At 34.6% G+C, this 20623-nt stretch overlaps 1 protein-coding gene across 1 annotated transcript; it reads right to left on the bottom strand.

The window, feature by feature from the left end:
- Window positions 1–1578: 1578 nt before the first annotated feature.
- Window positions 1579–4748, bottom strand: LOC128556007 (fibropellin-1-like). Its single transcript, XM_053539888.1, has 5 exons — window positions 4608–4748; window positions 3956–4041; window positions 3426–3539; window positions 2932–3045; window positions 1579–1724 (listed from the first exon to the last, which is right to left on the bottom strand). The coding sequence occupies exons 1-5, from the start codon at window positions 4619–4621 to the stop codon at window positions 1579–1581; spliced, it is 474 nt and encodes a 157-aa protein (XP_053395863.1). The 5' UTR covers window positions 4622–4748.
- Window positions 4749–20623: the final 15875 nt, after the last annotated feature.

Below are 20623 nucleotides of genomic sequence, written 5' to 3'. Positions count from 1 at the left end.
GAGAGGTAATGGAAAGTACAACACCCCTTACGACTCTATGCACAAGCTTAATCGGAATTCTATTATATAGATAATGAATGGACTTCATGATCCTGACAGACAAGACAATGATAGATATTGTCGGTTTATGGGAAGTCGTCTGATTTTGAACATCCAATGCGGGCGTTTGTAGGGAGCGTTTCAAAAAAAATATTTGTTTGTTTCGGGTTAAGCGCCGTTTATAACAATATTTCAGTTTTGTAACAGTGGGCTGTTGACGAAACCAGCGTTCCTGGACTGTGTACCATTTCAAGTCTTACATGTTCTCAGCGAGTAACCACCTACCTCTCCAAACGAATAAAAGATAGAGGACGAATGTCTTTAGACATGTTTTTTTTTTCAATCAAGTTGTCACTGTCACTGTTCTAAACATTGCTTGTCTCAGAACACCCTCCCTCATTTGTATTATTTTTTTTGCTTATACTGTAACATTTGAAATTCAAGGAAAGCCCGATATTTGTTCAGAAACAGTCGTCTATATATCGGGTTTTCTTTGCAAACAAAAACATGGACCAGGTTGTAGGGTACGTTTTGATGAAACTTATCTAACTAAAATGGTAAGTAAGCAATTAAATTTCAATGATATGTTGCATGTATGAAATATATTAGATGACTGTTGATGTATTTTCATGGAAGATGCTGAATAGATACGAATAAACTATGTTTAAGTTGCATTAACACAGTGATAAGGTCACACTCATAATACCAAATATAGACTCATCAGAGATTATGTTATCAGAGTGTGGTGACCAATTGAAGTTTACTTTGCGCTAGTGCGTTTTTTAAACTCAAATCAAAATTTGTACACCAATTTATAAGACTGCTAAGTCCGCAAATAAAATCCGATAATATGCAAAACAAGGCTTCAAACATATCAGTTATATGAAGCTTCGTTAAAAGCCGAACAGCGAGAAGCGTGGTCAAGCTTCATGTGAACGGACAGACGAACAGACAGATGACAAAAGACGAAACAAAATGTATACAATGAAACGGCGAAGAGTAATTAATTGATATTTTTTGTTTGTGAATTAACATCCTTTTTTCACGAACATGTATTCTAAATATATTTTGGAGAGATCTTGATTAAAACTTTACCCAGGCTTGGTAAAAGTACTTCCTCTTTTAATATCTTAACAAAACATTATCAAGCGAGCATTCAGTTAAATTGTCAAACATGTCATTATCTCCTTTAAAAGCATAGTACATAACCCATACCCAGTTTCATTTAGTCTGGTCATACGATTTGATTGAGGTTACGTCAATTACAGCGAGCAAAAGACAAGTATATCCTGAGAAGACTCTTATTATTTAGCACTGATGCAAAGTCCATATCAGATTAAGCTGAAAATGTCTATTACAACTCTGAATATATAAGTTCGGGGAGAAACCTCTTAGCATATTGCTAGAATATTGCAGATGGTAAACTTTATAAGAAAATGCTCACTTATGTTGTAATACTGAAATTATTCATGCTTTCTTAAACAAGAAATCGAAGCCTTACGTATCAAGTGCCTTTATGGAATTAAGCATACGCTAACTTTACCCAATATCAATAATTTGCATAGACCTGCCTATTTCACAGTTGATTCCGGTGTAACCCGACATGCAGGTACAAAAATAACTGTTAATGTTATCTGTACAGACAGCGCCATGTTTGCATGGAATAGATCTGCATTCATCTACATCTGTATATTTTGAACAATAAATCCTATATTAGATCGTTATGTTTCATTAAAATGTATTAGGTGGCATATATAAACCTTTCTATGCAGTATTAGAAATGTACTTGCAATATAATCTTACAGACATGAGTCTGCTATTATTTTCATTGGTTACGTTCTAAGTCTCCAAAGGATCTTCATATAAGTTACCGTTAACTGTTTTCAATGATAACACAAATGTTTGGATATAAAAAGCACATTAATTCTGACTAACAAGAGGTTTAATTATGTATACGTTTTAATCAATGCGTGCAACTGTGTTAGTTTTATTAATATTTTTCTTTACAAGGACATCGGACATTTTCCTTTTAAGATTGCCTATCTAATAAGTGAAAGTTGAGCTAGGCCGAGACTTCTAAAATGAGCGATGTATTCTAGTAATTTGTACAAGTTTGTGAACAAAAAACATGACTTTATTGATATTTCTCATTCCCATTTCTACTGAAATGTGAACTATAATCATTTTTCCTTGTTAAACATCCTTCCCCCAGTGACGCAACAAAATATTTACATGCCTTTGTAAATAATTATTATATACATATGTTGCAAAAATGGTGCTTGGTCACAGGGGTTAAAGTGTTCCAATTTGAAAAAAAGACTACCTACAGGGTATACATTAGTGTTACATAAAATGTTTTTGACAATTATTGCATGTGTTTACTAAACGTTATATAAAGATAGTCTTATGAGCTTTTGTAAATATTTCAAACATAGAAACACTATAGTTTATATACCGAACAAAATATGAAAAAAATCAAGAAACCAGTGTATTAGTCTACAATTCTATCAAATTAAAAGAAAAGAAAATCTCGAAAAATGTATCGTGCAAGATATGATAAAATATTCTTCTTATTTTCAGTTGCAGTTAGTTTATCCCAATCCCGATGCAACTGGCAGGACTATCTAACCTTTTCCTTTTTTTCTGTATAAAATACAAATTCCATTGATATACTGGGCCACTTAGTGTTGTCAGAAAATACTATCCTTAGTCGCAAAATGCTAGAATTTCAACAAAACAAATATATATCTTTGTGAGTTTCATAGGAATATAACTTAGATATGAGTATTTGAAGCATTTATATCAAATTATCTGTTATTAAAATCATGAAATAGCACCCTCCAGAATTTTGTCCGATGTCCTTTCTAGCGCAACTCAACCTTGTCCATTTACCAGACTCGCAGCGAACACCAGAATATCCGGCAACACACGTACAAACATAACCATTGATAATGTCTGTGCAAATAGCCTCGTTCTGGCACGGGGAAGACTTGCACTCATCTATGTCTAACAGATGAATATATGAATACATAAAGAAGTTATTTTGTTTTAAAAATAGAACTCTTAATGCAAACATTTACCATGGTCACAGTTTTGGACATTATTTCATTCCATATAATTGCATATTTACATTTATATTAAACTTCACAAATTGCAGAACAGTCATTGACAAAACTAATGATTACTTTTGACCATTTTGTTAAGAAAACATCACAAATTTAAAGTTTTATGTATTTTGATGTGTATAGAGAATAATGTTCAATTTAACCGAAACGTCTTTAGCGGTGACTTCTTAACAAATTCAAGTACGTGCATGCTGGCAAGATGCGGATCTCTTTTCAGAATAAACCTTTAAACCATATTATTTATCTTTGTGTCAAACGTACCCGTTTGGCATAGGTCACCACTAAATCCAGCTTTACAGGAACATGTGTAACCATTAGTACCATCTATACAAGAAGCACCGTTCAGACAGGTTGTTGACTTGCATTCATTTATGTCTGTAATTAAAGTACACTGATGAAAGTATAAAGTGGTAGGAATAATTTTTCCCGGAGTTAGAAAGTCTCTGTAGCAATTAACTGCTGAAACTGCTGGCAGTAGTCACAATTAACTGCTGCAACTGCTATCAGAAGCAGCAACTAACTGATGAAAACCGTTATGTTTCAAGGGTTGATTAAGATAAATGCACAATGTAGCATCAAATGGGAATGTGATTTGATTACTTGGTGATGTAAAAACCACAAATAAAAATGTTCGAAAATGACTGACGTAGATTAGATATTAAAAATGTATGCAACTCTTAGCCAGACATTTGTTATAATAATTATGGTATAGTGAACTATTATTTAATCATAATATACAAAAGATTATTACGAGGATTTACTACCGGTATCGTAAAGAAATGTAAACTCACCTGTAGCACTAACATAGTAACTCAACGTTAACAACAGAATGAAGTCTGTTACAAAATTCAAAAATCTTCTGATTCTTTTCTGTGATCTGAAAAATAAACAATAGCAGAGCATTTTACTATGTACAAATTTCTTTATAACAATCTTATTCAAGCACAGTCATAAAAGTAACATGGCATTCTAGTCTTGAAACTTTTTTAACTGGCTGCTCTGTAGAGAGTAACTTGGCAGCAAAATTGCTTCAAGACTTTTCTAAACACATACTGTTTCCGAGCATATACAAGTGTTTGGAAGCATGACATGGAACCAAGCAAACTGTAGCAGACTTACTTTGATTGATTGTGATCATGAAAGGTGATGAAAACTGCAACACACCTCGCGTCTCCTAGAAAATGGCATAAACGTAATGGTATCGTATATAATTATATTGAAGAGATTCCATGGTTCCAAAGAACATGGAAATATAACACTGTGTTCAAGTACAAAGTACTGAAATTTGTTACTTACAAAGTACTTTTATACTAGATAAAGGTTCTTCTGAAGAATGGAACGCAACCAGGCAAAAACAGACTCAGTTTGATTCAGCGTCTTATAAGAGATAAAAGATTTTTACCACTGTGTTTATATAGGAAACATTCATAAAGGTCTACTTACATGCCTGGACCCATGATTGTACTCTCAGATCGAATAACGATAGTTTACAAAGTATGAAACTTGAAGTACTGAGACATATAGGTGCCGTGCGAATTCGTGCCAAGTGTTCAGTTAATATTCTTCTGTCGGGATAACTACAAATAAAATAATTATCCTCAGTGTAATATATTTGTAAGAATATACGATACATTTTGAATATACTAATTATCTGTAAAATGAAACTGGTTTCAAAATAACTATATACATTCTACACAGTACTATGAGCGGGCCCCGAGATAATCTAGTTGATATGTCACACTTAATTTGCTCTCAGTTTTCTTACAATTTACAAGAGACATAGTGATGTAGTAGGGATGAAATTCATACATGTGTGTAGATTTTGACTTGCACTACATGGATTTAACTTTCTGTTGAGAAACAGTTGTCTGACGTTTTAGATATTTAAAAAATAGATACTTTTTTCTGTCTTCTGACCTGTGTTTTCTGGATTTATAGGCGGATATATTTGGATAAATCTGCATTAGTCTACTTGTTCACAAAACATGCTTTTCTGCAATAGAGGAGCCTCCGTGGCCGAGTAGTTAAGGCCGCTGATTTCAAATCACTTGCCCCTCATCGATATGGACTCAAGCCTCTCTCTGGGCGTTGAAGTCTTCATATGAGGAAGCCATCCAGCTGGCTTACGGACGGTCAGTGGTTCTACCAAGGTGCCCGCTTGTGATGAAATAATGCATGGAGGGGCATGGGGTCTTCCTCTATCATCAAAGCTGGAAAGTCGCCATAAGGCCTATAATTGTGTCAGTGCGACGTTAAACCCAACAAAATAAATAAATAAATTTCTACAATAGAAATCAGTATGGATAATTGAGCAATTATTGATTATAGATTTGCAATACAATTATACTTCAATAGTGAATATCTCTATACCTGTGCAGACGTAAAAAAGATTAATGATGTCTGGGAATATCAAGGTCAGGAAAACCAACAGCAACAACAAAACAGAAACAGAACTCTGCTCAACACCACCTTAAAGGGGAACCACACTCATTCTGAAGGGAGCAATTACAGTGCAGAAAATGGTTAAAAACTATTTGTTATACAATCACAGCTTGATAGAAGAAGTAGAAACCCTTGTTACTACTACTATTAGAAAAAAATATGGAAGGCTTTGAAAGAAACTTTAAACAGGCCATGTCAGCCAGGGTCAGTAAGAAAACACAGGTACTACAAGTACTACAAGGCAGATTAACTGTTCTTGAGCAAGACACAAACAGCAAACAGATTAAGTAGAAAAAGTACAGAGGGAGAGGGGGGCCAAGGTAAATAACCTAACAATATAGGAAGGAGCAAGAAAGTAAAGACACTAATAGAGCAAATCACAATGAACAATATTCACAAAAACATAACATTGCAAATATTCAAATGATTGATGGAGAAAACCATGACAACCTTAAAGTAAAAGTGAAGGAAATCTTATGAAAGCTTAATATAGATTAGATAAGTCAGACATTGCATTCCATCTAAACGCAGTGATAATTAATCTGTGTCGTAAAGACTGAACAATGAAGTCAATGTTTTGGGGTTTGGTGATGAGAAAAAAGAAAAATAGAAAAATATGATGGATATAAGATAAGTGACGATGTCAACAGTTTTAATACTTGTCTCGTCGGTATACTATTTAGACCTGATGAAATAACAAGCGCTTGTTTTTATTTTAATTTTATGGTGAGACTACAAGAAAAGAAAGACTAAAATTTGATATTTGATATCGATGACAGTATTATCGAAGCTATTTCAGCTTACAGACACAATAAATTACAGGGACAAAAATAGACACAGATAGTGTTGTGTAATGATACTATTCTATACCTATTTTATCTATCCAATCGCGAACGTTCATTTGCAACACGTGACCGTACAATATATTACGGTATTTGGATGTACGTGCGTACAAAATCCTGTAATTTCTGTATTTGGACGCACGCGCGTACAAAAAATCCTGTATTTTCTGTATTTGGACGGTTCAACGGTCCCATGTTAAACATACGATAAAGCCCGAATCGCGTGAAAATGTTCCGAATTTAAATCGGATGAAGCAGGCGCTCTATGTACAGTTTGATTATGCGTCTTGGAATCTGGATTTAATTTGAGTTTTTGTTGTTTACAACACACAAAAACAATGCTATCTGATTTAGATATTAAAACGTTCGTTAATAATCAAAAACTTAAAAATACAGTAAAAAGGATCATCAGATGTTGGAATATTTGAAAAGTCGCTAAAAGAAGCCGTTCCGAACGAAACCTAGAAATTGGTATCAGCCCTGACTGTCTGAATAGCTACCTCAGCAGTTTTTATTAAACGGTTAAGAAACAAAATGGAGAAGATTATGAATGGCAGCGGACGGGCGGTCAGCATCCAAAACATGTCTGCTCTATAATTCAGTTTTCGTCGGATCTTCACCAAACTTGCTGACAATGTTTGTGGGCATTACATCTCGGCCAATTTCGATAACCAGCCAAATTGTACCAGGCACTCTTTGATTATAGTCCTTGAATTACTCGAAAAACAGGGAATTTAGCCTTGTCCGCTCTTTTAAATCGAACAGTTTTCATCCGATCTTCACCAAACTTGCTGACAATGTTTGTGGGCATAATATCTCAGCCAAGTATTATTACCACCCAAATCGCCAAATGGCTGTTGTAGGGAGGTTGCACCATACACATTTTTTAATGATGATACGCAGAAAAAAACAACATTCAATGAATACGTATATTATGTATGAAGTGAAATAAACATAGAATAAAAAGGTTATTTAAGGTCTAACATTGTTCTGTATAATATATATTTGCACTCATACCAAGCTGGGAAAAACTAGAAAAGGTATGAATACAATATTCAGTGAAATATTTTTAATTTAAACTATTATTATAGTAAAATAAAATAGATATAGAATAAAAAGGTTATTTAACATTGTACTGTACAATACGAGATATATTTGGACTCGTACCCAGCTGAGAAAACCATATTGGACGAGCCGCTAGTACAGAACAATGTTAAATAACCTAATAATATCAATAATATTTCCTTTGTATCAAGATTACAGTTATACCTATTCAGACAAATAAATTGACGTATTTTGTACTACAGTAAGTTTTTTTTTTTTGTACTTTCTTGTACAATATGTAGTCTCTGAAGACTATTATGTAGCTGTCCACTATGCAGTTAGTTTACATTCAAGGCAATAATGCATAGCACTGAATTATCTAGTATACAGTATATCTAAGACTGGTTAAAGATCACTACTACATAAGTCATAAAATTTTTCGACGCTGAAGAAAAAAACAAACAAAAAAAAACTTTAAGTGCCATATATTCACATTAACGTATTTTTTTCAGCGTTGAAAAATGTTACTGTAATGGTGCTTAAAATGTTCTTAAAGCCACAAGCGGCACGGCAAAACTTTCTAATTTTTTTACTATATATTTACGGGACGTATTAGTGTAAAACATTTTCAATTTTGATATTATAGTGATATTTAAAATATTATTAACTGATTCACAGAAGGGACTTGTGACGTTATTTGTGAGTATCTCATCTTTTTTTACACAACATTTTTTGTCTGTTTTTTGTTAATTCTGTTTTCCGTCCGGTTGTTGGCATTCAAATGGGAACTAATTGCATGCCACTTATTGCAGACTTGTTTCTATCTTGCTATGGCAGTAAAGGTGTAGGTGTGACTCTAGTCTACCCCTTCTCGCCCCCATCCCCCAACACCTTCCCATTATGTTAAGTTTATTCCCAGATACATAGGAACAGGTCGTCATTAGCGCTTCCAACAACACTTCGCGCTAACTGGACGGTATATTAAGGATAAATGATAGAAAGCTTCAGTTAAATAAGGCTAGCAATATGATATTGTCCATTTCCCTCATCTAAAAGGGGATGCACCCCGTAAACTAAACTTTGCTCGATTTCCAAATTTTATTACCGTAATTTGGAATAAATTATTTAACTTAAAAGTAGCTTCAAAGCAATTCTATGACAAGGTGTATCACAGCCCGAGTTTATGGAAATGTTAAAATGTTACCTGGTATTGTCCCTCTCAAGGGATGGACTGGTTTGATATTTGTCTTCTGTCCTTTGTCGTGTCCTTAATGGTTATTCTGTTTTTGCTCTGGCTTTGGAAACTTCACCGAGTTCACGGTTTACGGTTCTATCTGGTTTATTCATACAGTATTTCTTTACAGGAGGATATTTGTGTTTTCAATGTGTAATGAGTGTAAGGGATTCATCTTGCGAAGAATAATTAATTCACTGTCTTGTAATTTGCAAATGCAGGAAAGGTAGCGGTCAAAGAGAGTAAACTAGTTTAAACACACTGGTGTTTTGCAAATGACCTTTTCTAGACGGTACACTGTTGTCATCTTTCTTCACATTTTTTGTTCATCTTTCTAATCATTGCATTCATTTGTGTTTTCTATACATACGTCATCAGTATATGTGCACATGTATATATGCACACAAACCCCAATTTCCGTGTGGAGTGCCGAATGAGCGGCTGTGTTCTTTGAATATGGCTTTTCCTGATGGACTTCTGTCCTTACTTTTCGTTACAAAATGCTTTAGATTGCCTTGTTATATTTACTGTTGCTGGTATAGTTGGAACACTGGAAAAAATTTGGATAGCAACAGTGTTTATATGGAATGATGTTTACATAGGTAATGCGTTCAATTATTTTCCATAAAACTAAAAAGAAAAAAAAATAAAGTATCATTTGATACAGATAAAACATGTTTCGATCCTTTTTGCATAAGCTTAATACTAAGACACATGCATTGTCAAATTGTGATCGAGAAATTGCCACTATAAGTCTTTAAAAACAATGAGATGAAATTTAAATCCAATAACATTTGTAGAATCTTTATTTATTCATTTAAAACTAGTCTTACCTTTAGATAAAATCCTTCAGCATAAAGAGAACAGAAGGGCACTTGTCAATACTTTCTCCATTCCGCACACCATTTAGATATGTCTTATAACCCAAATGTACCATAATCATGCAATTCCTATAATGATATTGATGATAAATGGAATATTATTATAATGAAAACTAAAACGTTTTGCAGTGTTTTATATAAAAACCGTGTTGAACTTTTTTCAAGCTAATTAAATCTTCCTCAGGAAGTTTAAGTTCTAGCTTCTTGAGAAGAATACAACTACGTAATATCTTTTTGAAAAAATATTTCCTGTATTTATAATTTTCTTCCTGCTAGTAAACAACATTCAAATTAGTCAAGAATCTACAAAAAGTTATTTATCAAGAGAATGCGTCACTATATAAGTATTATCTTCACAAAAGATCGTACTCTGGGAATATTTATCATGTTTTCCTATGTAGTATTCATTTAAATCAGATTTGTTTTTGATTTAATGTCTCTATACCCGTACACCTAACGTTTAGCGGATGAAAAGAATAGGTCTTAACGTTCATAAGGGTACACATACCCGACACAGACCCTTCGTATGTGATATCTGAAAAATACTCATTTTTATACCAGCGTTAAGACGCTTAATTTTATATACTTCGAGATGATTTTTAGTACTGCCAAATAAATGAATATAATTCTTTCACTGGCGGTAGGTGTAGATGGGAATATCCTACTCGAGGGTAACTGTTTTTGCAGAAACGAGGTTCTGCCAAGTCACCACGAAAACAGTTACCCGAGAGCCGGAAATTCCATCTGCCCCTACCACCAGTAATTGACTTTTTTTCTTGCATTCCATATTCAACAAATAATAGGAAAAACAAGTTCAAACAAATGACTTTCTTTATTTTTTCTTCTTCTTACAGTAGCTCATTAACAAAGCGCGGGAACTTTACGTCTGTAAACAGGTAGAACGTTATGATGTTACAAAGACAAAACGAACGTAATAGTTCCAGTTTTATTTTACCATCTGCAGTGAAACCTTATGTTTTTCTGTAAAATAACGTTTCTTTGAATCGGGAAATATATTAGAAGGAACAAAGAAGAACTATCAAGGTATTTGATTTTTATCCAGATTTATGTAAAATCAATATTATTACTACACGAATCTACTACACAGATATAGTTTGTTATACGTCATACAGAGCTCGAGAGTCATCTTCACACCCCGGGGTGTAAGCTGGAGTTTTCCAGTACCAGAGAAACCACCAGAAATCCCAGTCTGGTATGCAAGAAACATAATTATTAAAGTATACATCATTCATCACGTGTGGTAAACGCGCAATACATTTCCTGCTGCTGATACTACGCTAAAGATGGGTTGATGGACGTCCGGTGCTGTTTTCTTTCGCGCATAAGAAAAGACGATATTTAGGTGGATGAACTTGTGTTTTAACTCAGTATGACACAATTTTTCTAAAAAAAATGTGTACGTTCTGTCCCATTTCAAGTTTTGAAGCAAATTAGTGTGATATACGCTACTGAATTACAATTGGTTTATCACAAGAGTTTTTATGATATTAGGACCGAATCATAAATTACATACAAAGTATTTTGCACATAATGTTTTATCATATTTGTATCGAACATCATTTTTTTTCAATAACATTTGTAATTCTATATTAAACCAGCGTCCTTTTCATGATAAACACGTTCAAAGGCGCTTAATAATTTTGTCATATTGAACAAAAATACAAATTAACCTACCAAACTTTTGTCTTTTCATACCCGCAACCCCAGCACCGGACGTCGATCAGCCCATTTAAGCGTGTTTCAAGAGGTAATTGGATTGCCCGTGTTAATAGCGAACTATTTGTTAAGGATAATAAAGGTCGAAAATTCGGATGATGACTTTGAGTAAGATGGATAGCGTTTTAAACGAATATTTTAAACCGTCGGTGACAAGTAAAATAAGGCATGTAAGCATGCAACTATTGTCGGGAACAGAGCTACTCTGAGCATCTACTGAGGTAGAGGAGATAAGGAGATATCCTTCCTCTATAAGGAGATATTCCTCCTCTATATTTCAGGAGATAAAATGAATTGCTCATTCCTAGATGAGACTCGAGATGTTCACATGTCAAATTTGTGCGAAAACGTCCACTAGACGACATAACATGTTGCGACATCAGAAAATTATCCACGTGAATGAAAGTGAATCGGACGCCATGTGTTCAACGGACGGCGATGGCGGTATTACGGCGGACGAACACAGTGGTAAGGAGAATATAACCAGCTCCGCCGTCGAGGAGAATGGGGACCCGAGGGAAATATTTACTGATATAACTTTTAGAAAACGGCAGTCGGAATACAAAGACAAACTGCACAGTTACATGAAGACAGAGGGTGTAACGGTAGATGATGCTAAAAAAAGTTATTTTCCGGGAAACGAAAGGAACATACAGGAAGACAATGGCAAGAGTTTTAGTGACACTATACTGTGGACCAATGTTCTTCTGTATGATCCTATATATAGGACAATTACGAAAACAACATACGATCTTAAGGTGATCGATGACTACGGTAGTGAGGAAGCGTTGAAGTATGCGATCAACAGAAGAAAGTATTTGTTTGAAATGATTCTGAATAGATACGAGCCTCTGAAAACAACTAGACCATTAACAGTCAGACAGAGATAAGGAGGAGGAGATGTACCACCACCTACAGACAATCTTGTGCCGTGAGTGGAGCAATGGGTAAACAGTGAACTAAAACAATTTCAAACCGAGCCTAAAATAAGTGTTATTGGAGGTCAATTTTTAGTGGTGAAAACAACAACAACAACAACAAAAAACAACAACAACAAAACAAAGAATTGAAACACAAGAATTATTAGTACCAAATTACTTCTACTTACTATCTATCACGGAATATTTCACTCTGTGTTTGTTAACTTGATGATTAAAAGGAAAGAAACTTCAACAATGCATGAATTGTTTATTCCCTCTATGACCTCCAGACATTTAATAGAGTAAGTTCTATATTAGATTCTTTCTTCCATTAACATCTAAAAAAGGTTCCAAAGCATTTGTACTATTCTTTCAGAAACTCTCGCAAACTTTAAGGATATGGTTCCAAACAGTTCTTCCTCTATAGACATTCGTTACAGGCTCGAATTCATTTGCACTGGTCTGCGACACATTAAGAAACCCTCGCATACTTTCAAGAGGCGGTACCAAAGAAATTATTTCTCCAAAAGATATCCGCAACAGGTTCCAGTCCATTTGAAATAGTCTGCGACTTTCAGAGGAGATGCCAAACTAGTTCTTCCTCCTGTAAACATCACTTACAGGTTCGAATTTATTTGCACTGGTCTGCAACATTTTCAGGAATACTCGCAGACATTCATGAGGCGGTACAAAACACCAAGTTCTTCCTCCTGTAGACATCACCGTCAGGTTCCAATCCATTTGAACTGTCTGCGATATTTTAATAACACCTGCAGACTTTTAAAAGGCGGTGCCGAACAAGCTCTAAGTCTACATATCTTTTGAAAAAAGGCAATTTGCTAATAATGCTGTCATTTTGGTGATGGATGAACTTCGTAGTACGTTGACCCCTCTTGAATTACCAAGGTCACTAAAAACAACACGAGCACATCACATCACACACTTTTTCTCTAGAGCTTTGATATTTGGCATGAGAAATAAGGGTTGGACTCCCTACCATAATTGTCCAAATTATTGCCCTAGGTCAAAAATGGCCACGCCCCTGTGTGTGACATGTACTTACTATAGGCTTAAGTTATATATAGGAAAGTTTGAAAACCTTCTTCTCTGAATCAATAACAGCAAGAGCCTTGATATTTAGAGTGTGATATCAGAGTTGTACTGTCTATCGTAATTGTTCAAATTATTGCCCTAGGTTCAAAGATTTATGTGACATGTATATGATATAGGCTAACATAGAAGAGACCCGCCCGCTTAGTTCAGTAGGTAGAGCGTCGGTCTACGGATCGCGGGGTCGCTAGTTCGATCCTCGGGCGGTGCGTATGTTCTCCGTGGCTATTTGATAAACGACATTGTGTCTGCAATCATTAGTCCTCCACCGCTGATTTATGTGGGGAAGTTGGCAGTTACTTGTGGAGAACAGGTTTGTACTGGTACAGAATCCAGGAACACTGGTTAGGTTAACTGCCCGCCGTTACATGACTGAAATACTGTTGAAAAACGGCGTTAAACCCAAAACAAACAAACAAACAAACAAAACGTAGAAGAAACCCAACTCTGTACTTGTACCATTATACAAACACTTGAAGCCTTGACAAAGGTGACCGCTTTAGGGGCCAGTAACACTCTTGTTTTCTGGATATTATTTTTGCAACTATTGAATAACATATACACTTCCAGTATAAGGTGGTGCAAAGTATAAATTCTAACTTTTTCTTGTATATTTTTTGTTCTTTTTTCTTCTGCAATTAACTGTTTTTAATTAAACAAATATTAAAATGATAATGTGCACTTCAGTTTATGTTTTTACTTTTTATTTCAGAGATGAACTGGTGTTACAGAAATGGATAACTTACAGAAATAAACAACTTCAGGCTTTCACAGAAACTACACATTGTTTTAGACTATGAAAATGTTTACCTTCATAATGGAACTCATACCACAAAGTAAAAGCTTGTCAATGATTTATCTTATTTCTTATAACAAGTCCTCAAAGACATACCCAAGTAAACTACAACAGGAAAGCGAACAAAGCTGATTCAGGATTTAAAATGGAAAAATAAATTGAGTGAAAACAGTGGACAAAAGGAATTTAATTACAAGGATTTGAATTAGTGTGTCAAGGAGTGATTTGTTTTTAATTCAGAACATGAGTTATTGACAATGCTCTAAAATGTAAATAGGATATGTAAATACAGGCTCTCGTTAAAAAGCTATTGTATAATATTACTTGATTTATCAAACTTTACTTTGTCAATTTTATCACAGTACTTGTCACTGATAATTACTCTTTACAATGTTTCAAGTACTCACCATCTCCAGCTATTTTGAAAGAATTACAGGGCTTACATTATATCAAATGTGTTGTTATTAGTCCCCATACGTTTGAAAACGAGTTTTCTTAATACAAATAGGATTCTGCTGTACCCGTCTGTCGGCCAGTCCAGTCAGGCAGATAATGTGCGATATGTTAGAACAGGCAGAATTACCAGTGTCGCACCATACATTGCTACATTGCATACATGTCTCCTTTATCATCAGACACTGTCATGAAATTGTTACACATTTTACAACTTATTATTGAATTCCTATTTATTTCTCATCTAAAATTTATATCCGTGTTATCAGATTTAACATTTATTTTGTTTTTGTTTCACGTTCTTACATTAAAATAATTCTGCCATTAAATGATTATGATTTTATGATTCTTTTCATTTAAGTATAATACATGTAATTATATTTATTGTATTGTACAAATATATCGTTTCCTACATATTTGCTTTATTTCCGTGTAAATTATAAGTATTTTTTCCTAAAAATAAACATTAACAAAACAAAAATGTCTAAGAAATGAATTAAAAAATAATAAAACAAACTAAAAGTTTGAAAACATTTTATTTGTTTTGTTATTGATTGCTTTTAGTTCATTTTAGGAAAACATTTTCATGAACATTTTCACTTTAAGTGACATGAACATAACTCCATTTTGTACATGCCTTTATTATATTAAAATTATAAATATATCTATTAATGATGGTTTGCTTTTATTTTCTTTCTTTATTGCTTCATAATTAACTAACAAACGAAAGAAAGTCCCTATTTATATTTTGTATGCAATAAATCTGGAAAACTGTTTAATGGATTTACTAAATTAGAAAAGCAGTGCTTTTGATAAGCCATACACTACCGCCGCTTAACAAATTGATTGGTAAGAAGTCGGTTTCAGCCATGATAGTATGAAGTATACTAATGGTCGAAAATAAGGATAACGTGTGATTTATTATTGATGCAATATGTTATCACAGAATGATGTCAGAGTAAAATTACAAAGTATGTAAAATCTCTACATACACACATTGTACATGTAGATAACTTGTTGCTTGTAGAAAAAATCACATTCCAAATGTGAGGCCATTAGGCATTCCATTGGCCATCAAGAAAAAGACTTGCTAAGACAGTTTCAAATGATGAAAATGATCGATGTTATAAAGATATAATATATTTCGGGGCGTAACAGTTTAAACAAAAATAAATAATATAAATAATCAAGTGGTGTCAGCAACAATTAGGCTTTTAATGAGTATTTAACTAGTTTACTTCCGAAAACCTCTTCTACATCATTATATCAGGAAATAAGGCATTAAGATAATTACCTCTAATGACCTTAAATGATACTTAAGATTCGCTTATAAGCAATATATAAATAGGTTCCCGAAATATATTTCTTGTATATCGAGAACAATCCACTAAATTTGGATTTCTTCTTTCGAAAAATTCGTGATCATTAACTGGAAGTAACGGCTTTTAAACACAATGCATCTCAAGTGCTGGTGTCCTATCCCTATTTCAAATGTCCGTATGGACTAATTGTCTTTAACAATGACAAACAATACAACAAGGCAGACAAGTGTGGTATTCTAAGAAGAAGAAAACTGAACAATTAAATATACTTAAAAACCGCGTCGCGCGGAACTTGAATGAAATGAAAGACAATGTAGTATGTATTTGCAGCAAGTCATCTAGTTTCAGCCATTTATTGTCAACGTGAATTGCAACAGGAAGTAAATGGTAACGTATATAATTAAGCTCTTTTACACCGCAAGATGGGTCAAGTGTTTAAGTGATGTGTTACAATCTTATATTTTGTATGTATGTTTGTTAAATTATTGAGTTACAATGTATAATAGGCAGAAAAAAAAATTGGTATCTTGTTACTAATATTGTAAAAAAAACAAAGAAAAATATCAAACAGGGAATGCCACGCACCAAAAACGTAGCCTCCTCAAAACGAAACCCCCAGCACGCAGACGCGTGCACCACACACACACACACACACACACACACACACCCAAAGCCAACACATAAGGACAAAACGAACAACACACACGCACACAAAGCCAACACATAAGGACGAAACGAACAAACAAAGGAACACAGTGGGGCACCGCCTTGGAACGGGCAGTGGCAAAAACACCACTGGGGAGGTTAAAGCGGTTTATGGTGCACCTAACCTCACTCTTACCCCCACCATGTTCCAAAGACATGGGACAGTGTAAATAAAAGTAATCCCCTCCAGGTGAATCTCTTACGCACGTAATGGAAACAAAAAGGCATGGCATGTAAAACACAAAAATGCTCGTGTATAAATATATAAAAAACAAGCCTTAAGAACCAAAAACGTATGTACTCAACGCCTTTTCAGAAACCTTTCCTGTCTTATTTTTCATTTTATAAAACTACACAGCGCAAAGGGCTTGGATTGTTTAATTGTGTCTGTTTTGAAAAGTTAAAATTGTTATGTAAGATCTTGTTGTACCCTTGGATTTGTGTTTTGAGCGAATTTGAGCTAAAGTCACATGAACTCCCTTCATATTTTTTGTCAGGTCCTGTTCTAACCGCTCATAGAAACTATTCTCCGATACTATCTATCTTCCGATACTGACCAGCTTTTACAGGGACGTAGACACTTTCGTGCGCGTCAAGTACGCAAAAACTGTTAGTAGAAAATAAAAGAAAATCGAGACAAATAAAAGGGAAATAAACATTTGTAAGTGATTAATAAATTCAAAACAGGGATGAAGAGCAAGATTATGGTGAAGTATGTTCAATGTTGCAAACAGCGGCATTGAACTGCTCAAGGATTGAAAGGAAGGGAATGTCAGGTGGAAAATCATTCCACAGGACTATAGTCCTGGGGAAAAAGGAATAGGCAGTCAGTGGTGACAGAGATTACCCTGTAAGACAGCTAATGATAATGGCGTTATTGCCTTCTTAAGGGGATGAGATTATCTTCCACGGGTAATGCAGCCATTTGATTTGAGATTTTATACATTAGAGAGAGTCGGGTGTTAAGGCGCCGGAGATCTAGCCTGCGCCATTTTAGACTGTATAGCATGTGCTGTCCGTCTTTGAACCGCTTCTATTTTGGTCTACTTGGGTTTGTGTGTATGGAGACAAGACTTCGTAACTATACTCCAGCTGTGGTCTGACGAGGGTCTGATATGCCATGGATGGTTTGATTTGCCTTTTTGGTTGACCTATTTATATGGGCGTCCCACGACAGATCGTTTGAGATATCCACGACAAGGTATTCTGTTGAGGCGACAGATTCTAGAAATGTATTATGCAGGTGGTATTGTGAGGGAATAGGATATTTCCTTCTTTTGACACGGATAACTTGACACTTGGAAGAATTGAATTCCGTATCCAAGTCCAGCTAACACTTTTCGAGTGTTTTAAGGTCGTTTTGGAGGGTAAATGATTGTCTGACAGAGGTAAAAGACATGTATATTGCAGTATCATCTGCGAATAAACGCACGTTAGACTGCGGAACTCGAGGAGAGACAGGTATGGGCTCTGAGCTTGTACCGTTTACGATTACGGATGGAAGTCGGTTGTCCAGGAAGCTCTTTATCCATTTAAGGGTTTCACCACGTATACCATAGTTATGCATTTTAAACAGGACTTTCTCATGGCTCACTTTATCAAATGATTTGCTGAAAATCTAAAAGTATCATGTCAACCTGTTGTCTGTTTTACACTGATTTGACAAGGTCATTTACAAGCATAATAAGGATCTTTCTCGGAAACCATGTTAGAGATGGTACAGAATGCCAAGGTTTGTAATGTGTTTTGTAATTGATAAGGACACTATTATACAAGGGATATGGGCCTGTAGTTGGCTAGGTCGCCCTTCTTGTATATGGAGGTTATATTTGCATACTATTCGTATTATGCAGCATTTGTGTGAGATGTGATACCAGTAATAAACTTTGCACAGGAATAAATCGGGCAATTTATAATATTTGACTTTATGAAACCTATAAACGAATATGCTAAGATATATCTTGATACTTTGTCACTAAATTTATAATAGCAGATACGCACAATGGACCTTCAGAGTAAAGAACATTATCATGTAGATGTCAAAGATGAATCAGTATCTAACTATTCCCCTTTTAACTTCCAATGTTTTTATTTGCATATTTTTTCTTTCACTTGACTCTTGATTACCTTAATAAATGCCACAATTTAGAGGTTAATTTTAATTAACATTCATAGAAGAATCAACGGATACGCATTTGTTTGTTCCAATACCTGTGACAGTATGCAATGAAATAAAAAAGTGCAATTTCACTTTTTTCTAAGTTACGTGATCCCAGCCCGAAATATCAATTTCTATACATATGACACACACCGTAACGAATCGTGCCATAATGTGTATAGCTCATAACATTCTGACTCATAACAATACCGGGAAGCTAAAACTATATTGTATAAATGAAAAGGGTGGTCAAAATGCTTTTGTATCTCCCTTTGTTTCAGCAGTAAAGAGATCGTAGCATTTCAATATGCGTCGGCATCTTTTCGAGTCAGCGCCTTGGTTGAAGTTTTGATAAACTTTCTCTGTATCTTTGTAATTATTTGACGGATGTGTTTCAAACTTACAATAGTTATTCCTCATCATCACCCACATCATATGGCACAAGGGCCATAACTACCACACCAATGTTTCATGAATTATCCCCTCTTTTACTTAGAATTTCATGTTAAAGTTTTGATGCACTTTCACTCTTTCTAAGTTATAACTAAATGGATTTGATTCAAAAAGTACAAATACAAATAGTTGTTCCACATCATCACCAACATCATATGACACAAGGTCCATAACTCTAGCAGCAATATCTTATTAATTATGCATCCCTTTTACCTAGAATGTAAGGTTAATTTCGATGCATTTTCACTATATCTCTGTTATTACTGAGAGATTTGATTCAAACTTAAAGTAGTTGTTCTACATCATCATCACTCTAGCACCAGTAATTCATGAATTATCTCCCCCTTTTACTCAGAATTTCAGGTTAAGGTTTTTGTGCACTTTCACTCTGTCTCAGTTATTACTAAATGGATTTGTTTCAAACTTAAAATAGCTGTTCCACATCATCACCAACATTATATGACACAAGATGCATCACTCTTGCACCAATATTTCATGTATTATGCCCCTTATTTGCTTAGAATTATGCTTATTTAATCTTTTGATACACTTTATCTCTCTTATTGCTTAATACTTTTAACATAGACTCACATTGTCCAATATCTTCATCCAAATTGGAGTCATTAGACACTCCAGCGTATTGTGTACTCGACTCGTACAGTTAAAATTAAAATGAAACTTGGTATACATTATCAAAAAGAAGTTTTATGTCTGAATATTAGTTTTTAGCTTACCAGAGCATGTACTGTTAGGAACATTGGATGTCAGTTCATAATTTCTTTAAAAAAACATCATTCTCTTAAAACAAATAAGCCAATTTCAACTTAACTTCACAGGAATGTTCCTTGTGTGGTTCCTATTCAGATTCCTTTAAATCATGCTAAATTCTGGTTCCTATGGCAACCGAAAGGAATAACCCCAGGATTCAAAGGCCCAATTTTGAAATAAATTTACATAAATGTTCCTTTGGTGACTCTCTACCGACTTCAGATCATTTTGGTCCTATAAAGCGGGTAGGGTTGGTTTTCCTACATGTCTTTATGGAAAAATTTTAAAATCTTATCCCTTATCCTCTCACATTGCTGGTTCGATTTCAAAATAATTTGACAACAGTGTTCCTTGGCCATTTACCAAATTCCTCCAAGCTAAGTTGGTTTGTTAAAAGACATAGCTGCTTAAGGATGATGCTAGTTTTCTGTGTGTGACTAAGGACAATTTTAAAAACCACCCCGTCTGATCTTTTTTTAACTTTTTTATTTTGTCTCTCTTAGTATCATTTGTTATCCCCTACACACACCATACCTGTCCATATTTATTTAGTGGAAACTTTGACAACCATCTTGTCAGAAAAGGGTCTCGCCC

Source organism: Mercenaria mercenaria, chromosome 3 (assembly GCF_021730395.1).
Source record: "Mercenaria mercenaria strain notata chromosome 3, MADL_Memer_1, whole genome shotgun sequence".
Classification (NCBI taxonomy): domain Eukaryota; kingdom Metazoa; phylum Mollusca; class Bivalvia; order Venerida; family Veneridae; genus Mercenaria; species Mercenaria mercenaria.
The sequence above is the reverse complement of the archived record's forward strand: the minus strand, read 5'-3'. Positions and strand labels throughout refer to the sequence as shown.